Source organism: Paramisgurnus dabryanus, chromosome 2 (assembly GCF_030506205.2).
Source record: "Paramisgurnus dabryanus chromosome 2, PD_genome_1.1, whole genome shotgun sequence".
In the NCBI taxonomy this organism is placed as follows: Eukaryota; Metazoa; Chordata; class Actinopteri; order Cypriniformes; family Cobitidae; genus Paramisgurnus; species Paramisgurnus dabryanus.
The window spans coordinates 30,100,554-30,114,503 of NC_133338.1; the positions used below are offsets into that span (position 1 = coordinate 30,100,554).

Sequence of the window (13,950 nt, forward strand, 5' to 3'; positions counted from 1 at the left end):
ATTTGGTGTCTCTATATCAAACCTGCTAGCGCCACCAACAGTCCAAATTTGCACTTACGTTTTTGCTTATAGCTTCTGATCCGTAAGTCCTAGAAACTAAATTCTTTCGATTCGACTGGACCCTATGATGTCATTTTCCATCATGACAATTTTTCCGCCATTTTGAATTATTTGTAAAACCTACTTTTGTGAACTTGTCCTAGATCTTTTGCCCGATTGTCAAGAAAATTGGTATGTAGCATCTACAGACCATCGAGGCAAAAAGTTATGGAATTCATCTTGATTCGACAATCTATTTTCGTAAACCGCGTCAACAAATTTTACGTAGAGCGTTAAAAACGGTTTTGAAGCTGTATCTTCGCCAAACTTAAGCCGATTGAAACGACACTTGGTACTTGTGATGCCAGTCAGGAACTGAGAGTGCACGCCCAGTTTCGTCGCAGCGCCACCTAGTGGTAAGACGAATATTTTACACACTTATAACTTTGGCTATGATCGACGGATATTCATGGGACTTGTTTCCTTGGAATCCTGAATAGTTGCAGAGTCCAACGATACCAAACATGCCAGAATTCCCCTGACGGGTAACCCTGAGCAGCAAAATAGCGCTTAAAAAACACGTGCGAATATCTCCGCGAGCGTTATTCCTATCGACTCGAAAACACCATAGGAAGAACATTACATTACCTTCTGAACAAAAAGTTCTATAGGCGTTATATTAAAAATTTCCATCAGAAATGGCCGAAAATTGCAAAAAACTAAAAATTACCTTTAAATTTTGTGTTTTTTACACATAAATGGTTATAACTCTGCAACAAAATGCGATTTTTACACCAGATTTGATACGCTGATGTATTAGCACATTCTGAGGCCACACAAAAAAATTGTATGCTTGCACCACTAGATGGCCTTATAATTGAACAAAACCTTTGAAATCGAGTCAGCCCTATGGTCATACAACTGTTTCTTCACTAAACTAAAGTGTATAGTCATAAAACTAGCTAGATGTATCACAATCATGACCTGAGGTTGCATGCACAATCATGAAATAATCAGTTCCGATTGGGATTCACGCACTGATTTACGAGCTAGTGAACTAATGAGAAACAAGGAAAGTGTTTAAAAACAGCGTGTCTGTGTGTGTCCGTGTGTGCGTGCAGTTTTTCCAGTCAGAGATGAGCCTGTTTAAAGAACCTCCATTCACTAATACTAAAATGACCAGCAGGTGGCGGAATGATACAAAATGGTGAAGCGGTTACTGTGCCGTTATCAGTAGAATATCGCACGCCTCTTAGCCAATCAGATTCGAGAACAAGAAAGAACTGTTTTATAATAGTTAATATTACTTTTCAGTGAGGAAGAAAGTTGTGAGCTTGCAACCACCTCAATGGAATAATGATGAAACAAACATGGCCAAGTATAGTTTTGTTCATTGTTTTTTTTATATATATATAAAAAGGCTATATAGAGCATTTCAATTTCACATTAACATACCTCTCCATTTACAGTAACACAGCAAAAGAAGCCATATAACCACACTTCACTCATAGGCAGGGAACAAGAATAAGGTACCTCAACATCATCAGGCAATTACTGTCATTTTTGAACATTTTTGAATACCTTTACACACAATCCTTGTGTTGCCAAATATTGCAACAGTAGTAGGCAAGGAGAAAAGAGGGAAAAGAAGGGAAAGGCAGCAATTTTCTAGCCACAGACAAAACACAGACCAGAAACGAAAGGGAAGTACAAAAGAGAGGATTAACGTAAAATATATCTGACAACAACATACTTCCAAAAAGCAACCACTGGCAACCATACAGGACAACTACAGAGGTGCGGCCACCTGCGAAACTGCGAACCATAGAGTTTAACACAGGAACCAGTTGCAGGTGACACTTAATAATCATTCTCTTCTGGTGAGTGGGTCCAGCACAAAAACTCTTTACAGTAAAGAGAGTTGCACTGGACTCTTGCTAAATCTAAATATAATTCATATATATTTTTGACAGTAAATATTTGTTTAATCTTTTTTCTTTTTAATTGTCATCACAAAAACAGTTAAACGTAAAATTATTACAGGTAAATGTGCTAATGTGTTACATATTTTGGACAAACTGACTAATAAGTAACTGTTACCATGGATTTATTGCTTTGTACATCGAATATGGTTACAACCTGCTGCATGGAGTGAAACAACCCCTTTCACAGGTCCTCCTTTTGTCTTCTTAAAGGAAACTGTCACCCATCCCAGCTAAAACCCACACTGCAGGTTACCTTTGGTTAATTGTGCAAAGGAATTGACACATTAGTAACAGCTGAAACTAAAATTATGTAAAAAAAAAAAAATGTAAAAACACTACTTTTGTAGAAACAACATTTTTTTTAACCCATGCATAACCAACATTCACAGATGTCAAAATAGCATGGAGTGAACATGTAAAAAATTTCAATTAAAGAGTCGTGTAGGCTTGACACACTGTGCTTTTGCTTTATGTAAACTCTTGTTCCCACATGTTTCCAATTTATACCGTTCTTAAGCAACAACGAAGTCTTGTTTGCAAATCTTTTACAGCAAACAACACACTGAACAGTACCTTTCAATCATAATGAAACTGAGCTTGAGAAAAACTTTTGTTGCTTTTATATGACCATCTATAAAACTGTGCTTTTTCACACTCCAGTGTCAAAGACCAAGTTCTCTTTAATCTCTTATTAATATTATATATGCTGTACGATGAACGAGTAACACATCATGAGGTATAAACAAACCCACTGTGTTGAATGACATAGTACAGCTCTCTCAGTGCAATCAGAAAAAAGACAGTGATTTTTTTTTACAGCAGTATTTCTCCATGAATGACTTTAGTAGCCAGTAGCTAACACTATAGGCTTCTATGTTCAAAGGCTCAGAAAAATGGGGTGAAAAACTTTGTTTCACAACTTGACACATGATTGCACTTTAAATAAAGTCACTCTTTTTAAATACACAGAACATTTACATTCTGTCAATTTGATATGTTACATCTCTTTTGTATATTTTTTAACTCATTTAAATTTTGATCATTTACATTTGTGCAACCATATAACAATTTTTAAAGTTTTTATGGTAATCTTTTTGTAGAACTCACAAACACTACAAAATCTACAGTGTGGGCATACATTTTGTTGCTGTGCTGTATGTACAGCTGACCCAAAAGTACATGGACACTTAAGTCAAACTTAAAAATGCACTAAAAATCACCTTGACTTTTTCATGTTTTCCAAAAACAAGAAAATCTCTCATCGACTGTTTGTTATCTTGTGACTTAAGTGTACAAACACTTTTTGGGGCAGCTGTATGTTTATGTACTGTACTTCTAGACATGTGTGCATTAGGATGTGTGTGCTAGCATGTTTTGTAAGGTCTAAGAGTAATTCCCACCCTGCCTGTATCCATAACCTCCTTCTTCCACACCCTCCTGTACATACTCCTCTCGTTTATCCCATCCTTCTGCCCATCCTCCATTCAACTGTGTGGTGGCACCATAGGTTTTGGCCGGACCCCCCAAAGCACCGTAGCTCTGGGTGATGTCCCCTGTTTCCTCAGCCAGCTCATCTTCATCAATGAAACCACACTTCTCCTCGCTGGTCAGCTCTGGATCCGCCCATGGCTGTTTCTCCCCCGAGGCAAAGATGCCATAGAAGATTACACCACCATAATGGACAAGGGAAGCGATAAGAAACACATACTGCCATTCTTCTCGGGTCTGAAGAGAAGAAAGAGATGTCAGGAATTGACATACTGTATATAGACTCATCCATGAGAGCTGCATGAATAACGCATGAGAAACACACTTCAGACTCTTCAGGTCTTTATGGCGATAGACATGGAAATAATTCATTCTTGTCCTCTTAGTAAAAAGATGATGGAGCACTTTAAATAGTCTCATACAGCAAATGCAATGTTTCACAATCTTTTGACTCGAGTAATCTGTTGTCTCACTAATTAACATCAACAATTCAAATTACTGTGAATCAAATCTTAAACACTGTAATGCACAAAAAATGGTAATGTTAACAGTTCAAGGTGCTCCTACCTTATGTTTAGTCATAGCTCCCACAATAAGAGGGCACACCATTCCTGATAGAGTTCCAACTCCGTTAGAGATTCCCATCAGGATACTGGCATAGCGAGGAGCAATGTCCAAGTGATTGACATTAAAACCTGATGGAAAATTAAAGTAAATAGTCAATAATTTAATAAATATTTAATAATTCTGACAAAACGGTTTATTATGGTATGTCAACAAATGTAGAGAATTGCATCATACAGTAGAATGTATTCATTTTTAATTTTTTTGGGGGGTCTCCCTGAAGAGAACACAATTTTCAGTGTCATGATATTGGAGATTTACACTATAAATAGAAAGAGCAGCCATCTTGTAAAGCGGAGGAGTCTCTAGCCCCTCCCGCTCTGAGTGCTCTGTCTGGATGCGCTGCCTGTGCACTTGCTTCTCAGGGGAGAGTGCGTATGAATTATTTAAGAAGTCCAGCAGAAAAACTAATTCCTTCCAAGCAGCAGTGAAAAAACAGATTTTAATGAAAAAGGGGAGAACATGATATTCTTTCAGAAGGAGGCCTTATTTGCAATGTTCTCTGGCTGTGCATTGCATTTTGATCAATGGTTTATTGTTGTGTGCATACAGCAAAATGTTTGCCAACTGAAAGACTGAATGAAACACGATGTTTCCCTAAAGATTATTTCAAAGGCTCACCTGATATTGCGAACCCACTGAACCCGACAGCCAACACAAGAAATGAAATGGCGACCCCTTTACTGTGGGAGTAACCCACAACCAGCAATAAAGTGGCCTCCATTCCAAAGCCTATGAAGGATAAAAACATACAGATGTTTATTCTTTTAGACTGAAACAAATGTAATCATTCATATTGTACATTTCTTTACATTTATATCTTAATATTCCTAATTTAAAAGAAATTAAACCTCAGAGTTTGGCTACATCTAGTCATTCTGTGTACAGTTCTGCAGTAGAAGTTATACTCACCTCCACAGTTCATGATCTTTCGAACTGTGGTAGTAGACAGGATGTTTTTACTGCGAAGGTGATCAGCTATCTGTCCCCCAATGGGCACAATAATGGTCATTACCAGATGGGGCAGTGCTGATAGCATGCCAACCTGAACAAAAGAACAGCCATACATTTTAGGAGCATCTTTCTAATAACACACTGCAAAATAAAAGCATTAGAAATAGACTTAAATTAAATAACACTACTAGATTTTAGGATCTGATGAATGCCCAAGGAGTCAAACTACAGAAAATAGAGAAAAGTCTAATCTTTAGATTTAACTGTAAACAAAAAACATATATTGGGTACATTTCCTTATGATAAAACAAGTTATGTTATGATATAATATTACTTCTGACATTTTTAGGTTTGACTGAAAAAATGTGCTGTAAAATGTAGACCAAGCAATAAAAAACACTACTGTAATCTTATAGGCATTTTTGTCAGTTTGTTAATACTAATCTATTTTAAAGATGTAAAGACATGATTGAGGGTTTAACTAGGAAGTGTGAAAACAAGCCAAAAATGAGATGCAAACACAGACTTAAATCACAGAAAAGTGATGAATGAATAATTCATTATGAACTGTTTATGAATAATTCATTATTGGATTTCAAACCTTAGGGAATGACAAAGGTCACCCATTTACCGATGCACACCACAAAAAGCATCATTTTTACCTAAATAATTCATATTTAATTGCTGGCTGTGTAATTGTTTTTCATGATTTTTATCATTAATGATCTAGTTTGGATTAAACAATAGGTCATTCAAATACATGCAAAATGAAAGTTAAATTGAAATTACCTTGCTAATCTCAAAGCCAAACACTTCCTCAAAGTATGCAGGCTGGCTGATGAGCAGCAAATAGAAGGTCCAACTCCTACAAAAGTTGGCCACGATGATTGCATAGACGGGCATGGATGTGAAAAATTTCTTCCAAGGTGTCTTGTATTTCTGTAGAAGAAACACATCCAATGTATATTGTAAACTAACCATACCATTAAGCAGATCAATGCCTACTTATTTGTCAGATGTTAATGTTGCATATAGCAGTTACAAGTGGGAATAAATGAGGAGCTCATAAATGAGATAATGAAATTAACCGCATGTAATCTGCACATATTATATGTTTATCAATTACATTTGCTTTAAATCCGTTTAATCCCGGCCTCCGGTCATTCAGAAATACAGCTTTTTTTGCAGAATCCGTTAAGAGTCTGATAAAAAATGCAAATAAAAAAAAAAAACATGACAAATGTACTTATAGGGTTTTGCATCTGAAATCTACAAATATGAATTTTTGTTAATATTCATGTTCTGATTGCACTCGAAGGGTACGTGACATTTAGACAAAAATCACATGACCGGTGGCAAAATGTTTACTGAGACAAAATGGCTGACTAATATTTTTTCAAAGATAGACGACATCATTATTTAAAAAGCATACATGCAAGAATTTGTAAGATGCCCTTACATTAGCTAAACTGGAAGTACACTTATGTGCACATCTTATTTTTCTCATATGTCATGTTACTACAATTAGCCATCTTGTTTCAGTTGTTCCCTGTTAAAATAAGACCAGCAACAGATCCTCATCAATGTTTCTTACTTAAATAAAGTTCTTAATTTTACAAGACGTTTTCTCAGCTTTATATTTTAAACTGACTTACTGGCCTGCTTTCAAAACAGCCCATCTCTTAGCACAAGCCACATTACGCTCTGTCCTGGAAAACCTGCTTTCAAAGCAGAACTACTGTATGTGTACATTAATTTTGTGTCAATGCTTTGAGGTCACTCACTTCTGCAGGACCCAGCAGCTTAGCGCTCTCTCCAATACTCTCCTCAATGTAGCAGCGTTCTTCATCTGAGATGGTGGGGTGTTCAGCTGGACTCTCATATGACACAAGTATCCAAAACATATACCAAAGAATTCCAAAGCAGCCTGTGGGGAAACACGCAACAATGTCGGATTGTGTTTGAAGTAGACAAAATATTATATTGCAAATACGTAAGAGAAGATGCAGATCAGCAGACTGATATCATCATACAGCGTTACAATTCATTATTGTTGTCTGGACAGGAGGTGTTAATTCTTGGCACAGTGACAGGCAGATTCGGTGTCAGCACAGAAACACATGGAAACATCCGAGGAAAAATCAATACCCAGCATCAATGGACACTACACTTACTAAATTACACTCATCAAAACCACGAGGCACTCTTGTAAAATAACAGTTTGGATTATACCTATTGTTCCAACACTAGACACACTCACCATATACATAGAAAACAGAGGACCAGCCAGTATACTGCACAAGGATCCCAGCGAGGGGCATGGCAATGACAGCTCCAGCATATGACCCTATAAAAGAGATAAGAAGAAATGAGAATGCAACCCAAGAGCAACAATAGTTGGGATAACCTTTAAAAATGAATGTGTGTTTAAACACAAATTGTCTTAGTGAATATGTATACAAGACAGGAAGTTAAGCATATATAAATTAAACTGAATTTCATTATTCACTGATTTGCTATTTGTCTTAAATTGAATAAAGATGTTAATTACCACAGAAGGAGGTTGTGGCCAGACGACTTCGTTCCATTGGAGGGGCCCACTTACTCCAGATACCATGGCATGCTGGGTAGGTCACACCCTTAAAAAGCGATGATAAAAATAATTATATTAGTACTAATAATTAGTTACAAATTACCAAATGCAAGTAGGAATTTAATAGGTATTCAAAACACTTTTTTCTTTCAAATTTATATAAAAACCGTCCCCTAAATCCAACGTCACTGGGGTGAAAGAAAATTGTACAAAAACGTACGAATAAGATCGTACGAATTCATGCGAATTAATCCCCATGTAAAATTCGTGCGAATTCCATGAGATTGTGTACAGATAGTAGGCTATAGATCGATACAGCTCTACAAAGCCTGTGTTTTTATTCTCTGAGATATACCCTCAGGGTATAATTGATTTTTATTCGACTTTTGGATTTCCACAATAATAATAAAAATGTTTTGAGATTCTCTATAAAACGCAGATACAGATTGTGAATACTTATGCAATGCCATTGAGTTTACTTGCTAACAATGGTCAAATCAAAATGAAAAACAATCAGATTTCCTACCTCTACAAGCCCTTGTAATATCCTGACGAATATGACGCACCCATAGTGTACACGTGCAGCTGAGGGGATGAACATATTCAGTGTGGCCGTGAGGAGAATGGCAGCACCAAACACCCTAAATAATAGATAAAAACGTAATTGAATTACAGACTGTTGAGTTAAATTCCAAAGTGTTTTGTTTTTCCTTTATAATTAATTAAAAATAATAATAATATTACCTAACTGAACACTTTTATGTAAAATGTCATACGTAACTTGCATATGTCGCTACTTGACTTTTTAATAAGCTACACTTATTTTGATAATTTAAAACCTGAGATATTTAAATATTTTAACAGTTTACACATTATATCATTATATAACTATTATAGGCCACTCAAGTGCGAAAATCTTCTTGGTGTTTTACGTTGCGTTTTGTGTGGTGGGCTGCGCCAGTGACACAAAGGAAATGCGCGTTTTCATTACAGCCCCTCTCACCTCAGCACGTGCAGACAGCAGCACTAATCGGATTGATCTTGATTTTCAGCACTGATTCTATTACAGCTAAATCACGTCAAACAAGAGCCGAAAAATGAAGTGAAACCCATTTCCTCAACGAACAAGACGATTAAGATAACACATATCTGACTTAGTAAACAGAGCCTGTTGCATAAAAGTCTTTATTGTAAAATGCGATGCTCTTCACTGAAACCTGCTGCACAGATGGTAAAAAAGAGTTTACAAACCAGCAAAACGTTATCATTATGACAGTTTTGTCTTTGGAGCATTGTTGAGTGATATACCGTATAAGGCACCGGGCAACCCCCTTGGCAACATGTCCGGGGCTGGTTGCCATGCCCCACGCATTCAGTAGATTAGACACGGTTTCCCCCGGGATCTCATTAACAGGTGGAGAATGGCTTATATAGCCTCCCACAGTCTAATCCTGCAACCCACATCACCCGACGGGTCAGGGTACACTCTGCCAGTCACACAATGCTGAAAACTCAAGATCTCAGCATGCACAGACTGGTCTACCACAGCGACGAAACCATCTCTCCCTCACACCCTCCCTCTCTTTAAGCAGCACTGATTTGTCCTGATATTTATTCACTGAATTCCCCTGATAATCGTTCTCCTTTTAAAGAAAATACTACATTTCGAAAATTAATATTAATCAAAAAAATTATATAGGCTAGTGTACATTTCTTAATAGTTAAAATAGTGCCTTATGATTTATGCATTCTCTAAAATGTACCATGGCATTAATCTAATCACTCTAAAAAATGCTGGGTTGTTCTTAACCCATGCTGGGTAAATACTGGACAAAAACAAACCGCTGGTTTAAAAATAACCCTTATAGGCTAATAACAACCCAGCATTTTTAGATTGTTAGCTTCATTTAAAAAAAAATTCGTACATTTCCCAAAATCATCGTTGATATTAACAAGCAGCTCACAAATGTTCATAAACAATGTGTTCCCTTGTTAAATTGTGCTTGTAACACATCTTTCACACCTTTTTTCGTTTTGGAATTTATATTAAAACCATATTCTATTTAAAAAAGCTTACGTCAATTAATTTCACAAGAAATGTCTAATCTCTTGTAATGTTAATTTTTAATCTTTTTATACAATAAATATTATCACAATAGGTATTATTAACTATTGCATAACATTTCCTTCACTATAATGAAGATTACACTGAATTTGAATTATTATCAATGCGTTAGCTTTAGGTGCACAATAGGTATTAAGCAGTTTGTATTATTGTTATTATTTGTGATAGAAGTATTAGCCTATTATTATTATTACTATTACTATTATTTTTATTATTTAAATGGGGAATTTCGGTAAACCAAATGCAGGCCATTATTTTTTATTATGAGCTGATTTTGAAAAAAAAAATCATCTGAATAAATGAGGAAAAATGTTTCCTAGGGCTTTACCTGTTCGCTGCCAGTCTAGAGGAAATGTATCCCCCAGGAATTTGCGTCACAATATAACCCCAGAAAAACGAGCCATGAATCATTCCCACTGTTTCAGGGTCCCAATTAAACTTTGCTTTCTAAGAAAGAGAAATAAAACGAAATGTTAGGTTTACTAGAGACACTGTAAACGTGAACAGACACTATTAAGATGAAAAAAATGTAATCTAATGCGAACAAATTGTCACATCTAATGTTATGTCCAATAATAGTTCATTGTCAATATGTTATGAATAATTTCGATGATATCGTATTTATTCGTTAATATGGCATATCGTCAACTTTTGTTTTCAAATGTCACGCCCAACAAATCATCAGAATATTGATTATTGTGCACAAAACAAAAATGTTTCCAACTCAAGAGCTAATCAATTTGACGGCAATGACAGTCAAGCTACCAAGGTCAATTTTTTGCATCAGTGCCTAATTTCAATATTATCAAGCTAGTAACAAGCCGCCCAATAAACCTTTTTCAACGAGCACAAAACACTGTACTTTATATATAAACCTATATACACCTATACACCCATATATATAAAGGTGTTTGCGTCACTGTGCAGGTTTTGTAACGAGAGTGTAGCCTATAGCCTATGTAGGCATCAATACACTGAAGTGAAAATCCAATGAAAATCCAAGTGTGGCACGCGCACAAACCTCTTTGATGACGATCTTTCCGTTTAAGTGAATGGTGCTGTTGTTAACCATGCTCACTATGGCCACGCCTAAGTTGCACCGGATACCGAAAGAGATGCAGAACCCGAGGCCGCTCATTATGGCGATGATGTAGCGGCGTGGAAGTCCAAAGCACGTGCAGTCGCACAGAGGAGGCTTTTTCTCTTTGATCTGAGCAGGCCTTCCATCTTCGGTTAGTTCAATGTTCTCGCCAGTTTTTTGTCGCCTTTCTAGCACCCTGCACAAGTCGAAGAAGAACTATTAGATTCCTCTTAGGACACTACAGGCATATGGATAGGCTACTAGGCCTACAGATGGTTAGGAAGGATCGATTAATACAAAATGTATGCACCTTTATTGTTAAAGCAAAAAAAAAAAAAAAAATCGTTAAGAAATCCTACTAAAGGAATCGAATTTTAGGGATAAAATCTAACTAGAAATCTAACTAGAAACTATACTGTTTTCCACATTTGTTTTAAAAATACACTGACAGCCTCTGTAATGCGATTGAAATTGTCCGCAGAAATAGTTTGTATATTTCTTTAACATTTTTTCCTCGAGGTTACCAACAAACCTACATCGAATATAATATTTAATTGTAGATTCGACAGGCTTCGTGCACCACTGTAAAGCGCACTATACCGCATTGCAGCACTTCATTCACCTTCATCCTTATTTACATTCACAGACGCTTAAGGCTATTGATATTTACTAACTTCACTTACACTATATTTGTACAATTATAGCTGTGGCGTAGATATACACGGGGATTTGTTATAATTATTTATTACCAAAAACATGTGATTGGTTGTATTCTAATGCATCGAAATGTATTCAAAATGTATTTATTAAATTTCGATTCTGACACATGCCATTTGGCTTGGTTTGCAAATGTGACGGCAATAAAGCGCCTTATATTTTGTTATCATTCACATATAATGGAACTGCAATATTATGATTGTAAATTATAAAACAAATTGACCACAAACACGAGTCAATGTCCTAAACGTTTGGACAACTTTAAAAAATTGAAACACCGTGTCATGTCTATGAGAAAATGAAAATACTATAAATTAATGGTTTTCTGTAAATTGTTTTTTTTAGATAATCATTTTTATTAAATGTATATATTTATGTTTGTATTTATTTATAAATCTTAAGTATTCCCAATATTTTTTATACGTTTATAATATTTCTTCGTTTATGTGGGTATTAGGGGAAAAAAGAATGCCACACTCAAGGGAATACTGTAAATTGAACAATTACAATTCAATCGTAAATGCATTTTATTCACCGGATTACACCGACAACACTCAAAGACAGGAAAATTCACATGCTTCAATCCCCTCCTCCTCAGATTATGCCGAATTACATAATTTTCTTTACGTCTCCATAAGACGTAACGACAAGACCGCCAACACGTTATTAAATTAACAAAACTGGAAAGCATTTAGATATCATCTCTGTACTGTGTTATAGCTATAGTTACAAAATAGTTACACAATTATTTAGTGCGATAACAAATATAGTCTAAAATGTTAACGTGCTTGAATTACTATCATATGTTGTAATATCTTACTTGTACACGTTCCCCAGTGTCTTCCCTGCCAGTTGTTTCAGCCCCTCTTTACTGGGAACAAAACCAGGCTCCTTCGGAGGATCCATGTCCAAATGTAAAATTCCCTCGCTTTTTTCCGTTAACGTTAAAGTAGCATGTCACAGTGTGAGATGACAGAGCATACTGGACCGATACCCAACGGATCAATGATTCAGTAAGATGTAAATCAGGAAAATTCACGACGGTGTTGAGAGCGAAGAAAAAAACGCCTACACAAGAGTGATATGAAAAGTACTCTGGCCCTGTCTACTTATCATTATAAACTCAAGAACCGACCCGCGTGCGATAAGGGAACGCGCTGCCATCTCAGATAAGAATCAACGAAATAACGCCAACTTCATAACGACGATTCCGATAAATGATCAAAGTGAGTAAATATGTTTTTTTCCTGATCCTTGTCTCGAACTGTCACGTTGTCGGTGGGAACTGACAGTCAAGTGGCTTTAGAAGGAAGTGAAGGGCTTTCAGCACCAAGGTCAGCGACAGTCTCGCCTAAAAGCGAAGCGAGCTTCCCGCCGCCGCTCCGTTTCCAACGAGGAGTGCGCTGTGCAGGAGGCGGATCACTCCCGTCAGAGAACCAGCAGCCGTTCATTGTTTTGGGAGGGGTTAGAGAGGACGGAAAATGTTCACATTCCGTTCACATATTATTTGATATAATCCTCAGGTAAACAGAAATATTTGCCCCACGTGGAACCTACTAGTTTTTGCGCTAGATATGAATGGCACGTCATATTAGTAGTTTCTACATATGTGTTTTATGTATATTGTTTGGTTTTCATGAAAGGTCGTGTAAAGCCTCCTGGGGGCGGTGCTATGGAAACAGAATGAGGGGTGTTTCCCCTCGAAGTATGTGCGCGCTCACGTGAACAAAAAGTGTATTAATAATTCATACATACATCGCAATTCCCCTCCATTTCTGTCTTATTGTCCTCCACATAAAAACTGCAAGCCATTTTTAAAGCCAAGATTACAGTCTCGATTAAGTTTTTATTTACATATCTATTTAGTCAGGGAAACTTGGAAATTGCTGTCGGAGATAAACAATAAAATATAGGTGATTAAAAGGTTCTTCACATGTGCCATAGAAGAAAAAAAATTGGTTCCCAAACGAACATTTAAGACAACTATTTCTTTCTCATCTATATAGTCATTTTAAAAAAGTGGAACCCTTTTTTACTACAACAAAAACCTTTCGTGCAACAGAAAGGTTCCTAAAGAATATTTATGGAACCAAAACAGAGAACATTTAGGAACCATTATTTTTGATACAGTACTGTGGTAATCCTATTTTTTCAATTTTTTATTTGTTTGTTATAAGAGACTCGACTAAAACAAAATGTGTGTTATTTAAAAAACAAAAACAATCAATGTGGTTTACAAAACATCACAACAGGTAGTTGAGTGTGCCTAATAGAGCGCTGGTGTCATCTAGTGTTCATTTGGCATATTGCATAGTGTGCCCGACAAATGTTAAACACGTGCAAA

General features: G+C 36.3%; 1 protein-coding gene across 1 annotated transcript; it reads right to left on the bottom strand.

Moving 5' to 3' along the window:
• Positions 1-1,418: 1,418 nt before the first annotated feature.
• Positions 1,419-13,151, bottom strand: slc17a6b (solute carrier family 17 member 6b). The gene is made up of 12 exons (XM_065267781.1): positions 12,427-13,151; positions 10,830-11,085; positions 10,137-10,255; positions 8,210-8,324; positions 7,642-7,729; positions 7,351-7,437; positions 6,875-7,017; positions 5,880-6,029; positions 5,049-5,181; positions 4,758-4,868; positions 4,080-4,207; positions 1,419-3,749 (listed from the first exon to the last, which is right to left on the bottom strand). Exons 1-12 carry the CDS (start codon positions 12,510-12,512, stop codon positions 3,408-3,410), a joined length of 1,758 nt encoding a protein of 585 aa, XP_065123853.1. The 5' UTR covers positions 12,513-13,151; the 3' UTR covers positions 1,419-3,407.
• Positions 13,152-13,950: the final 799 nt, after the last annotated feature.